The sequence below is a fragment of the Cynocephalus volans genome, chromosome 12 (genome assembly GCF_027409185.1).
Source record: "Cynocephalus volans isolate mCynVol1 chromosome 12, mCynVol1.pri, whole genome shotgun sequence".
Taxonomy (NCBI): Eukaryota; Metazoa; Chordata; class Mammalia; order Dermoptera; family Cynocephalidae; genus Cynocephalus; species Cynocephalus volans.
The window spans coordinates 75172283-75189555 of NC_084471.1; the positions used below are offsets into that span (position 1 = coordinate 75172283).

Below are 17273 nucleotides of genomic sequence, written 5' to 3' on the forward strand. Positions count from 1 at the left end.
GAAAAGAAAGTTAACAGTCTGAGGTTAACTTCACTACAATCGTGGAAAATTGATGGGAGACCCCCTACATATTAATTCTCATTTTAAAAACGGGGCGGGGAGTGGCCTTTTCTTTACATTAAATTGCATAGATTACAGGAAGAGTAAACTAAGAAAGATGTGCACATTTTTTGTAAGCTGAAAAATGTATGTTCAGTAAAAAGTGTCGTTTTCGTTTTGGAGCATCGCTTTGCTGAGCCAGCGGGCGGTGTCGACGGGGTGGCTGGAAGGCAGAGCCGGGAGCACAAAGCTAACCTGCCAGCTCTGAGGTACTTTCCTTCAGGACAAAGAGAGCGGGAGAGGCGGCGACAGGGCGGAGGGCTGTGACCTGGCGGAGCAGGGTGCGCGGGGTCGAGGGCAGGGGCCTGCTGCCGGGAGGCCCCTGCCGGGAAGGCGGCGGCGGCGGGGCGGCGGGGGCGTTAGAGGACGCCGTAGGCCTTACGGGGCGGGGCGGTCGCGGGTCGCGGGCGTATGACGCGCCGGGGCGGGCGGAGGAGCCGACACTTCCTGGAGCCGCCGGCCGGGGCCGCTGGCTGCACTCAGTACCGGAGCCGGAGCCGCGGCCGCCGCCATGTCCCACCAGACCGGCATCCAAGGTAACGGCGCCCGGCGCGGCCCGCGGGGAAGGGGTTCCGGGGAGTCGGGCGGGCTGCGGGGCGGGAAGGGCCCGCGTCGGGTCGGGAGTCGATCTCGCGGAGCGAGCCTGGCCTCTGCGCCTTCCCGAGCTCCCGTTTCCCGGGCGCTCCCGGCCTGCGTCCCTTTCAGCCCTGGCCCGGCCGCCGCCACGTTGCAGGCGGACCCGAAATTCGGAGGAACGAAGGAAAGTGTTTTCCACGGTGGCTTGGGTGAAGGGGGCGTGCCCTCCATCGCCTGCGACATTAGCCCAACTTTCCCCCTCTTTATCAGGTAGGGAAGCGCTGGTACCGTGGAGGTGACTGGGGTTCGTCTTGCCGTCCAGAGCCGGCGAGTTTTCCTTGTCACCGTCCAAGGAGATTTTTACAGGACTTTGATTGTAAAAAGAAGCATGCCAGAGTCTTTCCCAGATCAGTAGGGATGCTTCCCCCAAACTCTTCCACATTTGCTCCCAAAATGGGACCGTGAATTGTGTTCTGAGAAATCTGAGTATGGGGGTGTTTCGATCTTTTTACTAGGCACTTCCCAGGGGAACTGAAAAGTCTGATCTGTGTGGTTGCGTTTAATCATTCCGGTGCAGACAGTTGAATGGGCAATTATATCTGACCTCCATTATTTCTTGGTTTGAAACGGGCAGCCTGGAAGCGCTCACCTCATCAGAATCAAGTAATATACCCCGGGGTTACTCGAGATCACTTAACGAGTTCTCATATAAACCTAAGCTCTTCCTGTTAATTGACAACGAATCTTTTCCCCAGATGAACACTTAATTGTGTGTTTTATTGTTAACGGTCGTTGACAACAACCCACACATCCCCGTGTACGCACACACAGCAAGATAGTCTCAAGTCTAAAAGCATTGTTTTATTTGTCTGCGTTAATTTTGACATTTAAATATGTATTTACTGACCTTCATGCTTGAGCCTTTAGCAAGCACTACTTTAGTGTTTTTTGCTCTTAATAGACAACAAAAGAACGAAATTAGAATGAAATTGAAGTTTTAATGGGAACACAAAGGTTAGGTTATTAAATATGTAATTGCTTAATGAGTTTACTCTAGCTTTTGGAGAAACACAAGTTAGCAAAATGTAACCAGAAGTATAAGATAGAATGCATTTTATTGGCTTTTTCTTTAATCAGGATAGGATATCTGATATTTACTGTTCTTAATGGAAAAATACAGATAATGAATTGTTGAAGGAGGTGTCCATCACAAGCTTGAAGTCTAAGTAGAACACACTGAAAGCAAGCTTTCAACATATTTCAAACAAACAGTAAAGATTTTTTTCAGAATTGTAATTTGCCCGTTATTGGGTTTGAGTAACTTCAATCTATTCACTTCAGTGTTATTTCTGCTACAGAATTATCTAGCTAAGGCACATTAGAATTATTATTAATATACTTAAAAATATATTAATATTTATGTTTCTGAGCTATATACAATATTCACTGTTTTATGCCTTTGAGTTTTGTAATACTGATAAGAGAATGCTACATACTCCAGATTTTTTCTTTGTACTGTAATTCATTTTTTCTCATATAATAGTAAAAGAAAATATACTACATAAGTATTTAAAAAGATAGGTTTACTTTTCTTTATCTTTTTCCACAGCAAGTGAAGATGTTAAAGATATATTTGCCAGAGCCAGAAATGGAAAATACAGACTTCTAAAAATATCTATTGAAAATGGTTAGTTAAACATTTAAAAACATTGTTTGTCCCTGGACTATTGGGTGTTACATGTTTAAACTTCTAAGTGTCATCAGTGATTTCAACTATTAATCAATGTGAGGATTCCTCACATTTTGTCCAGGTCCCTGTGGGTCCCTGTTTTCCTTCTGAATTCTGTAGCTGACTATCAGAATCAGAAAGATGTTTTTGGTGTGATGTCTTCTTCTTTCACTTTTTGTCTGAGTTTCCATGCCACAGTCCATTTCTGATGTCAGTAAGCAGGTGGTTTTCCAAAAAGAGAGTTACCTGTGAATTATTTTTCACTAGTTTGTTTTGAAGTAGAAACAAATGATTTCAGACTCTCCCATTTTCTCTACTTGATTGCTCCCTGTGCTACAGAAATGATTACCCTTTTTTATTACTTCGGAAAAGTTCTGAGAATGTAACAAACTGTAAGCAGGGAAACTGGTTGGGTGGGATTTTTAATCAGGTAGATTTGAATTTGAACAATTACTATTATAACCACTTGATCACAAATAAATTTGTTCAAATATTCCATTGGCCTAATTCCTTAAATACCTTGAAGTATTTTGCTTTGGAAAAATAGATTGCTCTTTCATAAACTGGAAGTAAATCTAATTTGTTTTCTGCTTATATATTAAAAATACTAGAATAGTTTGTAAAATATGTAATTGTTCTACTTATATTGCAACATTCAACAGGGATAAATATATACTATAAAGCAGCATGTTTTAGAAATATTGAGCTAAAATTTTAAATGCCATCACTTTCCAAGTGACTAGTTAAGTAAAATGGAAAAGTTAAAGTTTATCTAACATCTCTGCAGAAGGAAAATGCGACTATTTTCTAAATCATTACTTTCTGGTTTACTCTTTGTTTTGAGAAAATGTTTTAAATAAGGACATTTCAAAGAATAAAATAATATGAGGAATCTTCAAAAAAGTTCATGGAAAGATTCATATTATCTTTTAATTCTATTTTTCCATGAACTTTCTGAAGTACTCATATAGCAAATACCTATATCCCCCTTAAATTAAAAACTGCTGGCATTTTATCATAGTTGCTTCAAGCCTTTTTTAAAATTTAATATTTTTCTGATGTAAGAGTATCCCCCAACAGTTCTACCTCCTGACCTCCTTCCCCTGAGGCAGCTACAAATAGGAGTTTTTATATTTGTATGATCTTTTTTTTGCATGTATTCCTAAATAGCATATGGTGCAGTTTTGAGTTTTTAAGCTCACATAAACTGCGTGATACCGTCTTATTCTGCATCTTTCCTTTTTCCGTAAATGTTATTTTTGTAATTAGTTTTGATAGAGAGCTCATTAATTCTTTTTAAACATGAATACAATGTTGTCATATAACTATGCCACATACTACTTGTCCATTCTCTGATGAACATCGAAGCTATTTTCAGTTTTCACTGTTACTGTATAGTGCTGCAGTGAACACCTTTGTACATATGTGCAGGAGATTCTCTATCCAGAGTATATTCACATTTTTACTAGATTTTGCAAAAAAGTGTTTCAAACTGGGTCTTTGCTTCTAGACACATTTTTTAACCTGGAGCATTATGACCAAATGGAGCTAAACCTAATTTTATTTAATATTTTTTCTTGTACAATTCAATGTTAATTTCAGGAATTATACTTCTGAGTGGTAGTAGAGTTATTTAAATACATTTGTTGATAATTTATAGCATAATCATTTTGGAAAATAGAAATCTAATCACCCATTATTCCATCATTTAACTATTATGATCATTTTTATATGTTTCTTGTGAGATATACATATATATATATATATATATATATATATATATAAACATTTTAACCATGTTGTTCATAAAATTTTCTCATCTGTTTTTGGTAATACTTTAGAGCATAATTATTTTCGGTGTTGCCACCTTTTTTCAACTTTTTTGATGTGCATAATAGTAATTGGGAAATAACTGTATATTTATTTTTCTGGTCTTCATCATACTACCACTCGGTATTTCAAACCATTTACATATCTTTTTAAAAATTATTTTTTGTAGAGCAACTTGTGATTGGATCTTGTAGGCAGGCTTCAGATTCCTGGGATAAGGATTATGATTCCTTTGTTTTACCCCTGTTGGAGGACAAACAGCCATGCTATATATTATTCAGGTTAGATTCTCAGAATGCTCAAGGATATGAATGGATATTCATTGCCTGGTCTCCAGATCATTCTCATGTAAGTAATTTTTTTGTAGTTTGTGTCACATTAAATGCTAGAAAGAATTTTTTTTCTGAAATATTTCCAGCCAATTAGTGTTAAGAAACAACAATCAATTCCCATAGAAGGGGATGATCATGGGAAAAATTACTGGATTGATATGTGGAATCAGCAGTAATGTGGTTAGAGTCAGAAGTTTTGCCTTTGAAATCAAAAAATTTTAAATCCTTGGCAATTATAAATGAATCTATGGGCCTCTGAAGAATGAAACTAACTACTTTGTCCTGAGAGTAGTAATTGTAATAATTCTGAGAACTAATTGAACATCATTTTAAATTTTGTTAATATTCATCATATGTGAGTATTGTTTATAGCTACCATCCAGGTGATGTGTGTGCACACAAACAAGTATTTTTTGTAGGAAGGTTGGTAGTGCACTGACTAAATAAAACAAAAGACAAAATTAATATATGAATACTGTCCAATATTTTAAAGATTAATTCTCCTATTTCTTGTAAAAAAAAAAAAATTAGTAATTTAAAAAGCTATCTAAACATCATTCTCTGGAGATCATCTCATCCTCTTTAATTCCATACTTCCTGTCCAAAAGACATATTGGATTTGACCGTGCAGGTTTATGAAATCATTTCTGTTATTTAGTAGTTATCTTTAGTAGCTTTCTGTAGATACTAGTAGACTCTTTAATAATAGTATTATTGTATCTCTTTTCATCCTGGTGTCTCTCATAGAAAATAGTATATGTCATAGGTAAACCATGAATATTTGATTCTTAACATCTTTATTAGTAATATCTGATCTAGCTTTGAGTAAAATGTCACTATCAAGGTTACTTCATTTCAATGTTTTCTTCCTCATTTTAAGGTAGTTTTTAAGTAGTTTTTTTACTTTTGAGCTTACTTTATACTTTGAAAAATTAGGAATTTAAAAAAATTTATATTTTCTTGACTTTTTAAAAAATGTGACATTAAAATGGAAATCTGTGCTAATAGCTGTTGATCATTTAGATGTTTTCGTTATGGTTATTTGCACACACATCTTTAGCATGTTATAGTCAATGGGCTTCAGCTTCATCACAGTTTATTTTATTTTTAATGTTCTTGAAAATTTTAATACGTTCAGAATACGCTTTATTTTGTAATGATATGTTTTCATCTATAAACTTCTAAGTAAATTTTCACAACTGAATAGGTTCGTCAAAAAATGTTGTATGCAGCAACAAGAGCAACTCTGAAAAAGGAGTTTGGAGGTGGCCACATTAAAGATGAAGTATTTGGAACCGTAAAGGTACAAAACTTATATTTTTATGCAGGTTCTGTATGTTGCAATTGAAATGATTAAAGAATGACTTCTTGGTAATGGGTAATTGATTTGAATTCAGATGGATCAATCTGTAAACATAAAAATAAGAGAGAAAATATTGATATATTTCATGTGATATACAAGTTAATTCTAATGAGTACATAATTTTGGATTTATTCATTTATATCTATTTGATATTGAGAATAAATGGTATTGAAACATTATGATTATGCTTATCCTTGCAAAATATTTATATGGTAAATATATGTATTTGTGCATGTATACACAAATTAAGAAAATTAAAATATATGTTTGAACAGGATTTTTTTGTTTGTTTAGAGCTTTTCTGATTCAGAAAGCAAAATAATTTAGTGGATAGAGCACAAGACTAGATGGGAATAAGCTGTTTGTTCACAATTATGAGATGGGCTGGTTTCTCAATCCTATGAATCTCAGTCTTCCAGACCACAAAATTTTGATGAAGTAGACATTTTTGGAGTACTTTTTTATTTTAATGTGAAAACAATAATACTTTTCTATGAATAATTATAGAGGAATTATATAAATCATTTAATAATATAGAATTCAGAAGCTGAATGTGTTGATTATTGAATAATTATAGGTCAGTTTTCCCCAGAAGGTTAATTATAATTGTCCTGTGGATTTGAAACACAACCAGGTTCATTATTTGTCTGGCATCACCACCACTAAACTCATACAAAAGATTTAGTAGTTATAAAACTTCAGGAAAAGAAGAGTAGATATTCCCCTTAAAAAGTTTTGAATCCTTTGGATTAAAGAAAAGTAAGAAGAGGTGGTAAAATTCTTAATGCTACTTATTTTCATTTAAAATCTTTACTTTTCTGTTAAATTAATGATTTTTTCCTGATGTATCTTCACTCTGGTTTTACTTCTAGATAATAACTCATAGTCCATTTCTGTGCTTACAGGAAGATGTATCATTCCATGGATATAAAAAATATTTGCTGTCACAATCTTCCCCTGCCCCATTGACTGCAGCTGAGGAAGAATTACGACAGATTAAAATTAATGAGGTAAATTACAGCTTCAGAACCTCTGCAAGATTTTAAGTGTTTGAAAATACCATATTTTTAATTAATAGATGTGGAGATAACTAGGGAATAGTTATGTAGTTTAGGTTTATTCTGTTTAGTTTAGAGACAAGACTGTGTGCTTAATGTGTTTTCAGAAAAAAAAGTTAAAAATGAATATTACTTTATATCAATTTTATAAATAGCTTTTTCCTGTAATGTACATGTCAGAATAGTAAATCTCCCTATTGGAAGTAAAAGTGTTATCTTTGTTCTTTGAATACTATATAAATGAGAAAAGTGTGTGATACCCGTTTAGTGCAAAAAATATATCTAATAAGGTTGCCTGAAGCAGGTTTTTTGTTTTGTTTTGTTATTTCAGAGAACAGTGATGACTAAAGAGAATAAAATATAAATGCTGTAGAATGTTTAAGATTTGTGGAAGCTCTGTAAATTAACTTCATGAATACTACTTGGATGGAGATACATATGGAAAATTGTTCTTTTGAGTAATTGCTGAGCATATCAGAGTCAATAAACTTCAGCCATATTGTAGTTCATCATATTTTTAATGTGCTTTCTGCAGCCTTTCTAACATATGTTAGAATAACTACTATATTTCTATTGGGGTTTTTTCAGAAAAAAGGCAAGTAGCTGAAACCACTATTCACTAGCCTAAGTAACAGACTACTAGGAATCAGTCTGGAAAATGGTTGTATATCATTTAATATTAAACTGGTAGCAAGGATATTTTAACTCATCTTATTTGAGTAGAGTTTTTTATGTGATCCTTTTTTTATTATTATTTTTTTATTTTTTATTTTTTTTACAAATTTGATAGTTTGTTTTATTCCTTGCAATCAGAGCCCAGAGGATCGTATTGGGGTATGCATTTGCATATGTTTTATGATGTTTTCATTATCCAATATCATTTATGCTGTAGAATCTCCATTCATTTTTTTTAAAAGTAAAATTGCTATTTGACTTTCTGTTGCAACACTGCAAATGAGACCCTATACTAGCTATCATTTATCAAGTACAAAAATCTTAAACATGTGCATTGAAAGCTTTCTTGAAGTATCCTCCTCTTCCAATACATGCACACCTGTGTTCTTAGTAAAGAAAGCTCTAAGTCTGGAACTTCTGCAGTAGTATAGCTTGTTGAGCTGTGTTGTGTCTTTGTATACTGTTTGTACTCCTTTCAATTCAGTGCATGGTGTTTGTGTTGCATTTTACGTCCAACAGAACAAAGTTCTACACATATTGTATGTATAGTACTGTTCATAAATTCTATCAAGCAAAATTTTGTAATTAAAGGTGTAATCTGATGACACTTTAAAGAGCTTATGCAGCTCATTGTGCCAAACCAAGCACAGAAACAAACAAAACCCCTAAAGCCCCACTAACAGTGCATAACTCACTCAAACGTTCACTCTCAGCATTTTCATTAAGATGTGTCATGCACTCTGCATGTCAGCGAAGTGCTAGCAGGACCATGCACAAATGTGAAAAATAATTTGCTTTTTAAGCTTATAGTGTTTTAAGTATTAATTTTTATTATAGGCTGGGCAAGGGTTAAATGATGCTCTATTTTATAAAGGTTGAATTTTCTTATTTTTGCCATGTGACACTGCTAATTGCTAAAACTTTACCAGTAAATCAAATCTGTCATACTTAGGTACAAACTGACGTGGGTGTGGACAGTAAACATCAAACACTACAAGGAGTAGCATTTCCTATTTCTCGAGAAGCTTTTCAGGCTTTGGAAAAATTAAATAACAGACAGCTCAACTATGTACAGTTGGTAAGAGATGTATAATAATTATTGTGAAATAGCTGCTCTTTTTTATAGCTTATGGCTTGTATAAGGTTTATTGTTAATGGATTTTAAATTTTAAATTTGTTTCCTGATTTTTTTAATTACAAAAGCAATATATGTTCATTGGGAAAAAGTCAGACAATCCAGAACTGTCTTAAGTCCCCCTTGTCTCCTAGGTTTTTTATTATAAAATTTTAACTTAATTTCTGTGTATCTACTTTAATTAATACATTTTATTTCTTACTGACAGGAAATAGATATAAAAAATGAAATTATAATTTTGGCCAACACGACAAATACAGAACTAAAAGATTTGCCAAAGAGGATTCCCAAGGATTCAGCACGTTACCATTTCTTTCTGTATAAACACTCCCATGAAGGAGACTATTTAGAGTCTATAGGTATATGATACATCATTTTTAATATCTTATTTTCAGTTCGCTATTGATATTTTGGCATTATATTCTTATTTCTTGTCCAGAGGACTTAGTTGTAGTTTTATGAAGTTTATGTATATGCTTTAACTGATGTGCTGCTAATTGTATGTGTTGTTATGTTAACTTACAGTTTTTATTTATTCAATGCCTGGATACACTTGCAGTATAAGAGAACGGATGCTGTATTCTAGCTGCAAGAGCCCTCTGCTAGAAATCGTAGAAAGACAACTACAAATGGATGTAATAAGAAAGGTAGGCCTACTTATTTTTAAATCTTTGGCTTTTGCTAGGTTTTTCTTGTCATTTCCATGTAGCTCATGATGTGTTGTGATTTATATATGAGAATATTTATTTTTCTTATTCTCATCCTAAATCCTTAGGATCTTCTCTACTATAAGTGCCTGCAGATGATCTATCATGATCCCCATCTCTCTACAGATCTGCAGTCTCTAATAGGGTAGCTACAAGCCACATGTGGCCATTTAACTTTAAATATAAATTTAAATAAAATTTAAAATTCAGTTCCTTAATCACACTGGCCACATTTCAAGTGCAGAATTTATAAAGCATTTCTATCAGTGCAGAAATTCCTGTTGGACAGTGCTGCTAGAGCTACATACAGTCATGCACCTTGTAACAACGTTTCAGTCAATGACCGGCTGCATGCACAAAGGTGATTCCATAGGATTATAATGGTTAGACCATATAGTCTGCCTGTATAGTAGGCTATACTACCTAGGTTGGTGTAAGTACACTCTATGTTGTTCGCACAATGACGAAATCACTTAGCGACGTTTTTCTCAGAACACATCCCTATTGTTAAGCCATGCATGACTGTACTTAACGATTGTTTCTGGACTCCTTATTAATAAGGAACTATAGTGTCCATTTATAACTATCAATCATGGGATAATTGGGAATCTTTCCAGTTGTTGGGGAAGGAGAGAACAAGCATAAACATTTGACTTTTGAGAACTAAGCTACCAGTTTTTAAAAAATTTATTTTCTTAAATACAGATGAGACATGGGGAAAGATATGGTTTATTCTTGAGCCCTTCAACTCTTAAAATACAGGTCCTTACAAACTACCAGTGTTTTAGGTACTAAACGCATCCAGGCTTCTTGAGATCCTAATTACTTTGTTGTGTATAGTACCTTCTATAGCAGGGCTGGCTGACTTTTTTGGCAAAGGACCAGATACTAAATATTTTAGGCTTTGTCAGGTCACATATGGTCTCTGTCACATATTCTTTTTGTTGTGTGGTTTTTTGGGGGTTTTTTTTGTTTTTTTATTTTTACAAACCTTTAAAAATGTAAAACAATCTTAACTTGTACTAGATTTGGCCTCCAGGCCTTTGTCAACCTTTGTTCTAGAGTGATTTCAAGTGACCCAAGTGATAAAGAGGCCATGAGTAATGTTTATTGAATATATAGTGTACTAAAGCAGAACAACTTGAGAATATAGTGGTGGCTTTTACTGTTAAACATTATTTAAATTGGAGCAGTAAGAGGGAACCAAATAGGATGCAATAAAGCTGATTATATATTCAAGCGACTCATTTAGCATCACCCTCCCAAAAGATGAAAGTGAAACTATTTACATATGGTCCTTGATTCTCTTTTGCTGTAATGGGTATTATGCATTTATTTGTGGACATTCATATCTAAAAACTGGCTTGTTGCTTGTATTAGGTTTTGAATATTGTGCTTTTTAATATTGTATCATAGTACTAATTTCATCTTTTACAGATTGAGATAGACAATGGGGATGAACTGACTGCAGACTTCCTTTATGAAGAAGTACATCCCAAGCAGCATGCACATAAGCAAAGTTTTGCAAAACCAAAAGGTCCTGCAGGAAAAAGAGGAATTCGAAGACTAATTAGAGGTCCAGCCGAAACTGAAGCCACTACTGATTAAAATCATTATATTAAATGTTGCAATACTAGTTTTTTAAAAGTCCAGCTTTCAGTACAAGAGAACTGAAATCATTCCATGTTGATATATAGGAGGGAAAAAATTGTACTTTTTGAAAAATAGCACTTTTCACTTCTGTGTGTTTTTAAAATTAATGTTATAGAAGACTCATGATTTCTATTTTTGAGTTAAAACTTAGAAAAGGGTTCAACATAGTAATGTTTAATTTTGTCACACTGTTTTCATAGAATGTTGGTTCTACACTTTCACATAATTCTTAAAATTTTATACAGTTGAGCCAGTTCCAGAAAGTCTAATGTCTCAAAGTAGATATACTTCTTACTACTCTTTAGTGAGACACCTGAATTTTTTTTTTTAAGACAGAAAGACCTTAAAATATTCATAGTACTTAATGAATATGTTAAGGATCAGGTTAGATTATTTTCTAAGGTAAAAATTTAGTGTGCCTGAAAAAAAGATGGGAAGTTGCTTACTCTGAAGAGCTGTGCTAACTATCAGACTGTGGGAACATGTCTGCAACTTTTAGAAACAGTGCTTTATTGCAGCAATCTTTTCTATTTGACTCTTTGGTTTTTTTAATGGCATTGAAGTTCAACTTACTCTGAAACTTTAAGGGTACCAGATATTTCCTAGACTGCAGGATTTCTGATGGCATTGAAGGACTTTAAACAGCCTTAGTAAATTCTCTATCTAGTGCTTTAGAAAATTTGTTTCCAGATTGTCATTTCATTATAAGTACTGTGAGGCCAAATATTTATGTTTAGATTGAAATTCAAATTAATATCATTCAGAAGGAAACAACTAAAGTTAAAAATGCTGAAGAAGTTGTAAACATCAAGATCGATTTTTTTTTTCTCCAAAACCATGTATTTATAGGTAAATGATCACTTTTATCACTTTACCACTTTTGAGCAAATATTCAGATTTAAAATTGTTTTAAAGTCCTAGTGCTTAGCTTAACACAGATAAACACTTAAGAATCTTGTTTCAATTAATACCTTATTTCAAAACACATTTAACTGTTTTGTAAAGCTTTGCCCACTTTCAGTTACAACCTAGAGAGATTTTGAGCCTCATTTTTCTTTGATACTTGAAATAGAGGGAGCTAGAACACTTCATGTTTAATCTGTTAAACCTGCTGCAAGAGCCATAACTGAAGAGTTTTCTAAATAAACGGGGGGGATCCAGGATTTGGAATTTCTTGATCTAAACTTTATGCTGCATAAAACAAATATGAGAAATGCACATTTCATTTATAAAATATGAAACACTAATTTCTAAACCTTATTATCTAAGGTAATATATGCACCTTTCAGAATTTCTGTGTGTTCAAGTAAGTAAAGCATATTAGAATAATTATGGGTTGACAGATTTTTAAAAATAGAATTAAGTATTTGCGTGGGGTTTTGTTTGTTTACAAGTAATCAGACTATAATATTTAAACATGCAAAATAATCAGCGGCAAAGTTGCACTTGTTTACTGAAGATACACTTTAAGTTGTTCCATGGGTGTGCACATAGACAGATGCACATACACACAAATTACTGCATTAAGAATCCTGGAGCCGTATTGCAGACCATAGCTGAAGCTGTTATTTTCAGTTGGGAAGAATGTTACCTGTCATGAAGGTATAAAATAATTTAGTAGTGAATGTTTTTCTGTACCATCCATGTGCAATTTTACTCTAAGTTCCTCTACACTACATGAAAGTAAATGGACATTCCAGAATATAGATGTGATTATGTAGTCTTAAACTAATTATTATTAAACCAATGATTGCTGAAAAATCAGTGATGCATTTGTTATAGAGTATAACTCATTGTTTACAGTGTGTTTTAGGTGGCATCATCATAACTAGATGGTGAATAACATATTCCCAATAAATTTATACAGCAGTGAAGAATTACATGCTTTCTTGTGAACATTTTATAAGTGCATTTTATATCACAATAAAATTTTTTTCTCTTTAAGTTGTGTATGGTCTAAGTTGGTTTTCTATAACTTTTTTTTAATCTTTAGATAATTTTGCATAATTCAATACCTGGTGATAGGTTAGAAATCCCATTCATCCAATTCATTTGTTAATTAGCCACCTAAGTCCAAAAGGGATTTTAAGTAGTTTGTAACCTAGGCAAGAATAGTTGTCACTATAGAGTGCTTAATTTCTTACTGTTGTAGCAATAATGAAAATGCCGTGAGTTGCTCACTTCCTACTGTGGTAGAAGCGTCCTGGTGCAATAGGATGGTGACCAACTTAACCCGACACTAAACTCTTAAGAGACTTGCTATACATTTATCCGAAAAAGATTGAATGCACTCCTACTCTGTGCAATTCTGTATCAATAAGATCCTTTTTATTGGGATATGTTACAAAATGGATGTCGTTAGTAACAGTTTTACAAAAGATGGAGAAATGTCCTTAAAAGAGCTGATTTTAAAAACCTAAAATTTAAGTTCTCTAAGGCATTTCTACTCAACTAAAATAATGTGCCTGAAATACCCAATGTAAATACTTTGGTCTGTGTCCTTTCACATTTTCATTGCATATCCAGCCATATCTTGTAAGAATGGAAGGTTCTTTTTTGAATAATAAACCGATTCTGGGTCTTTATGTCCAGAGATTTTGGTACAGTAGGTGGCCTAGGAATCAAATAGTTGCACAAATGATTCACATGACTGGGGACAGTTTACCTTAAATGATAAAAATTGTGGGTTTTCCCCCTCAATTTAGTGAACAAAAAAGTATTACTGTGTACTGGTATATAGTGGTTATGGTAGTGGTAATACATAGAATAAAATCTATTCCTCACTGTTGCCCACTGCATTCTACGTGGTGCTCTCTACCTCCCTTGATCATTCCACTCAAATCTGGCTGTTCTCTGTTCCTTGTTCTGTTCTCTAGTGGACCAAGCACAGTCGGGAACATTGAATGTGCTGTTCTCCACACTGGAACACTAACCCAATATCTAAGTCTTGCTCACTTCACGCAGGTCTCTGAGCAAGTGTCATCTCATTAGAGGGGTCTCCCCTTGACCTCTCAAACTGATTGCACTTCTTGTCCCTCTCAGCTTAATCTTGCTTTGTTTTCCCCCATAGCATTTAGGCATTGTACATCTGCATGTATTGTTTGTCTCCGTACACCTCAATGGGGCTGAGAAAGTTGGTTTTACTCACTACTGCATCCTCAGCATCTAGAACAATTTCTAGGACATTGTGGACACTTTTTATTTGTTGAATGAGTACATGAATGAGTTAGTTTACCTTTCCTTGAAGAATGGGATCCAGCCTCCATCACTGTATTTCTGGCCAGAGCAAACCTCACTAGCACTGGCAGAACCTCCTGCCCTATGAAGGCCATGGTTTCTAATGTGAAACTCCAGCACTGACCCATTCCTGAGCATCAAGTGTCTCAGCATGGATATTCAGCCAATTCTGTGCTCTAGAAAGACCATGACCAGCCTCTCTCTACTCAACTGCCAGAGCTACTCCACCACCATCTGCTCTTGCTAGGATTCAGCCAGTGTATAGTTCCCTAGTGAACTCTGGGGACAAGCCATGAATGGAGGTTAAATTGTATTTTTTAGTTTCCTAACAAAGCTGTATAAGATGTCCCGGGCCATTTCTTCGTGTGTCTGTGTGTTTGTAATTCTGCCATTTACTAGCTATATTACTGAATCTGTTATATATTGCCACCATAATAATGTATGACAAGTTACCCCCAAATATAGTGGTTTAAAACTATAGCTGTCATTTTTCGCAAGTTTACAGTTGGCTGGTCTCTCATATACATCTCTGGTCAGCTGGCAGCCTAGCTGGTTGAGGATAACCTTATCTGAGATGCCTTGTCTCTGTTTTGCATAGTCTCTCAGCAGCAGCAGCATGTTAGCCTTGGCTTGTTCTTATGGCAGTGGCAGGGTTCGAAGAAAGAGGGAGAAGTAGTGCACAAGGGCTCTTGAGGCCTAGACTTGAAACTGATACATCACTTTTGCTGCAGTCTATTGATCAGAGCAAATTACAAGGCTAGCCCAAATCTGTGGGTCAGGGAAATAGACTTATCTCTTGATGGGAAGAATTACGAAGCCACATTGCAAAGGGCATGAATATAGGGGAGAGTGGAGAATTGCAATCTAACACAAAACAGGCAAAGAAATCACTTAACCTGGGCCTCAGTTTTTTCAACACAGAAAAGAATGGAGTCTACATTATAGAGTTATTTATTAAATCAGGTCACGCATATAAATTTAGCACAATGCTTGGCACAATAGTTAGCTCTCAACATATGATAGAGACGATTATGATTAATATGATGACTTAAACATAGTATAGGGGTAGAGACTACAGACTGATGCCAGATGCCTGAGAATCCTCACTCTGAAACTTGGTAATCTTGTGCAAGTTACTTCTCTTCAGTTTTATTCATCATCTCTAAAATGTGGATAATAACATAACCAAATTCATAGGATTTTTATGAGGATTAAATAATATAGGGAAAGCACTTTGAACAATTTCATAATTGTTTAATCAAAACAGTATAATATATAACTTTTTTAGAAGTACAAGTTTATATATTAACATACTTATCATTATTATTATTATTATTATTACTATTAGGATACTACGGGAAAACAAAGGAGAGGCACCTACTTCTACATGAAGAATGAGAAAGGATTGTGGTGTGAAGAACTGATGAGTTTGCTAGGTGGACAAGGGAGGTAAGGGCATTCCAAGCAGAACAAAAGGCTGAACAGTAAGCACAAATACACAGGTAGCCACGTCATGTTCAAGAAATTCCAATAAGTTCAGTTTTTTGGCTAAAGATGAGAAATAGAAAAATCTAGTCATCTGCATATGGATGATATTTGAAACTCCAAAATTGGACAAGATATGTATGTCTAGAAAGAAGAGATGAATACATAGATGAATATTGATGAGTCACCAATATTAACAGAGTAAAAGGGGGAAGAAAAGAATTCAAAATGAACTGAGGGGAACAGTCAGAAAGGTAGAACAACCAGGAGCCCAAAAAAGGAGAAAGCTCTAAGAAAGGGGGTAGAAATCTTTTCAAATTGAAAATGAAACCAGGTGACTTTTGCTGTTATTGAGAGCAGACTGGATAATTGAGATCAAACCTCCCCCTGAGGCATCATCCCTCTGCCTGAAGATATCAGAGCACTGGAAAAGAAATACAGGACCAAGATCTGGGAGAAGACAGAAATCCAGAGAGATGAATCCAACAACTGGGAGCCACTATTTCCCTGGGGGCACTGGCCAGTTCTGGAAGAATCTAGGAGCAGGCATGCATATGCATTTGTTCAAGTACCTGTTTTCAGTTCTTTCGGATGTACACACAGGAGTGTGATTGCTGTATCGTATGGTAATTCTATGTTTAACTTTTAAGGAACTGCCACACGGTCTTCCACACCAGCTTCACCATTTACATTCTTATCAGCAATGTATGAAGGTTCGAATTTCTCCATCTCCTCATGAACATTTAGTTTACATTTCTGTTTCCGTTTCTTAAATTTTTTATTACAGCCATCCTAATTGGTTTGAAGTGGTATCTTGATCTTGTGGTTTTGATCTGCATTTCCCAAATGATGAATGATGGGATGTTGTGCATTTTCATGTGCTTATTGACCATTGTGTATTTTCCTTGGAGAAATTTCTCCCCTCCCCCCAAAACTACTTATTTATAATTTTGTGACTAATTATGTTTGCTTTCCCTTTTAAATTTATTTTTCATTTAATTTTCATTTTATTTTGTTCCTTAATGTTTATTTGTGCATATTTGTGGGGTACAGTGTGTTGTTTCAATACATGCATATACAATACATCGATTCACTTAGGGTCCTAGCATAGCTTTGTACCCACTAATCTACCACTTCCCCTTCCTCTGCACCCTGTCCCCTACCAGCCTCTGGTAACCATTATTCTACTCTATACTTCTATGAGAGCTATTTATTTATTTATTTATTTATTTTGATACCACATATGAGTGAGATCATGCAGCATTACTGTCTGTGCCTGGCTTACTTCACTTTACATGATGGTCTCCAGTTCCATTCATTTTGCTGCAAATGACAGTATTTCTTTTCTTTCTTTCTTTTTTTTTAATAGTTGAATAGTATTCCATCATGTATAT

At 34.9% G+C, this 17273-nt stretch overlaps 1 protein-coding gene across 5 annotated transcripts; it reads left to right on the plus strand.

Annotated features, from left to right (window-relative positions):
* Positions 1–560: 560 nt before the first annotated feature.
* TWF1 (twinfilin actin binding protein 1) lies at positions 561–13060 on the plus strand. Of its 5 annotated transcripts, none has more exons than XM_063075397.1 (9): positions 561–635; positions 2285–2362; positions 4404–4582; positions 5774–5869; positions 6802–6939; positions 8615–8740; positions 9006–9156; positions 9323–9444; positions 10942–13060. In XM_063075397.1, the coding sequence occupies exons 1-9, from the start codon at positions 611–613 to the stop codon at positions 11110–11112; spliced, it is 1086 nt and encodes a 361-aa protein (XP_062931467.1). In that variant the 5' UTR covers positions 561–610; the 3' UTR covers positions 11113–13060. The 5 variants fall into 5 exon arrangements, with proteins under 5 accessions (XP_062931467.1, XP_062931468.1, XP_062931472.1 ...); XM_063075398.1 differs by having other exon boundaries at positions 6835–6939; XM_063075402.1 differs by having other exon boundaries at positions 10921–11000.
* Positions 13061–17273: the final 4213 nt, after the last annotated feature.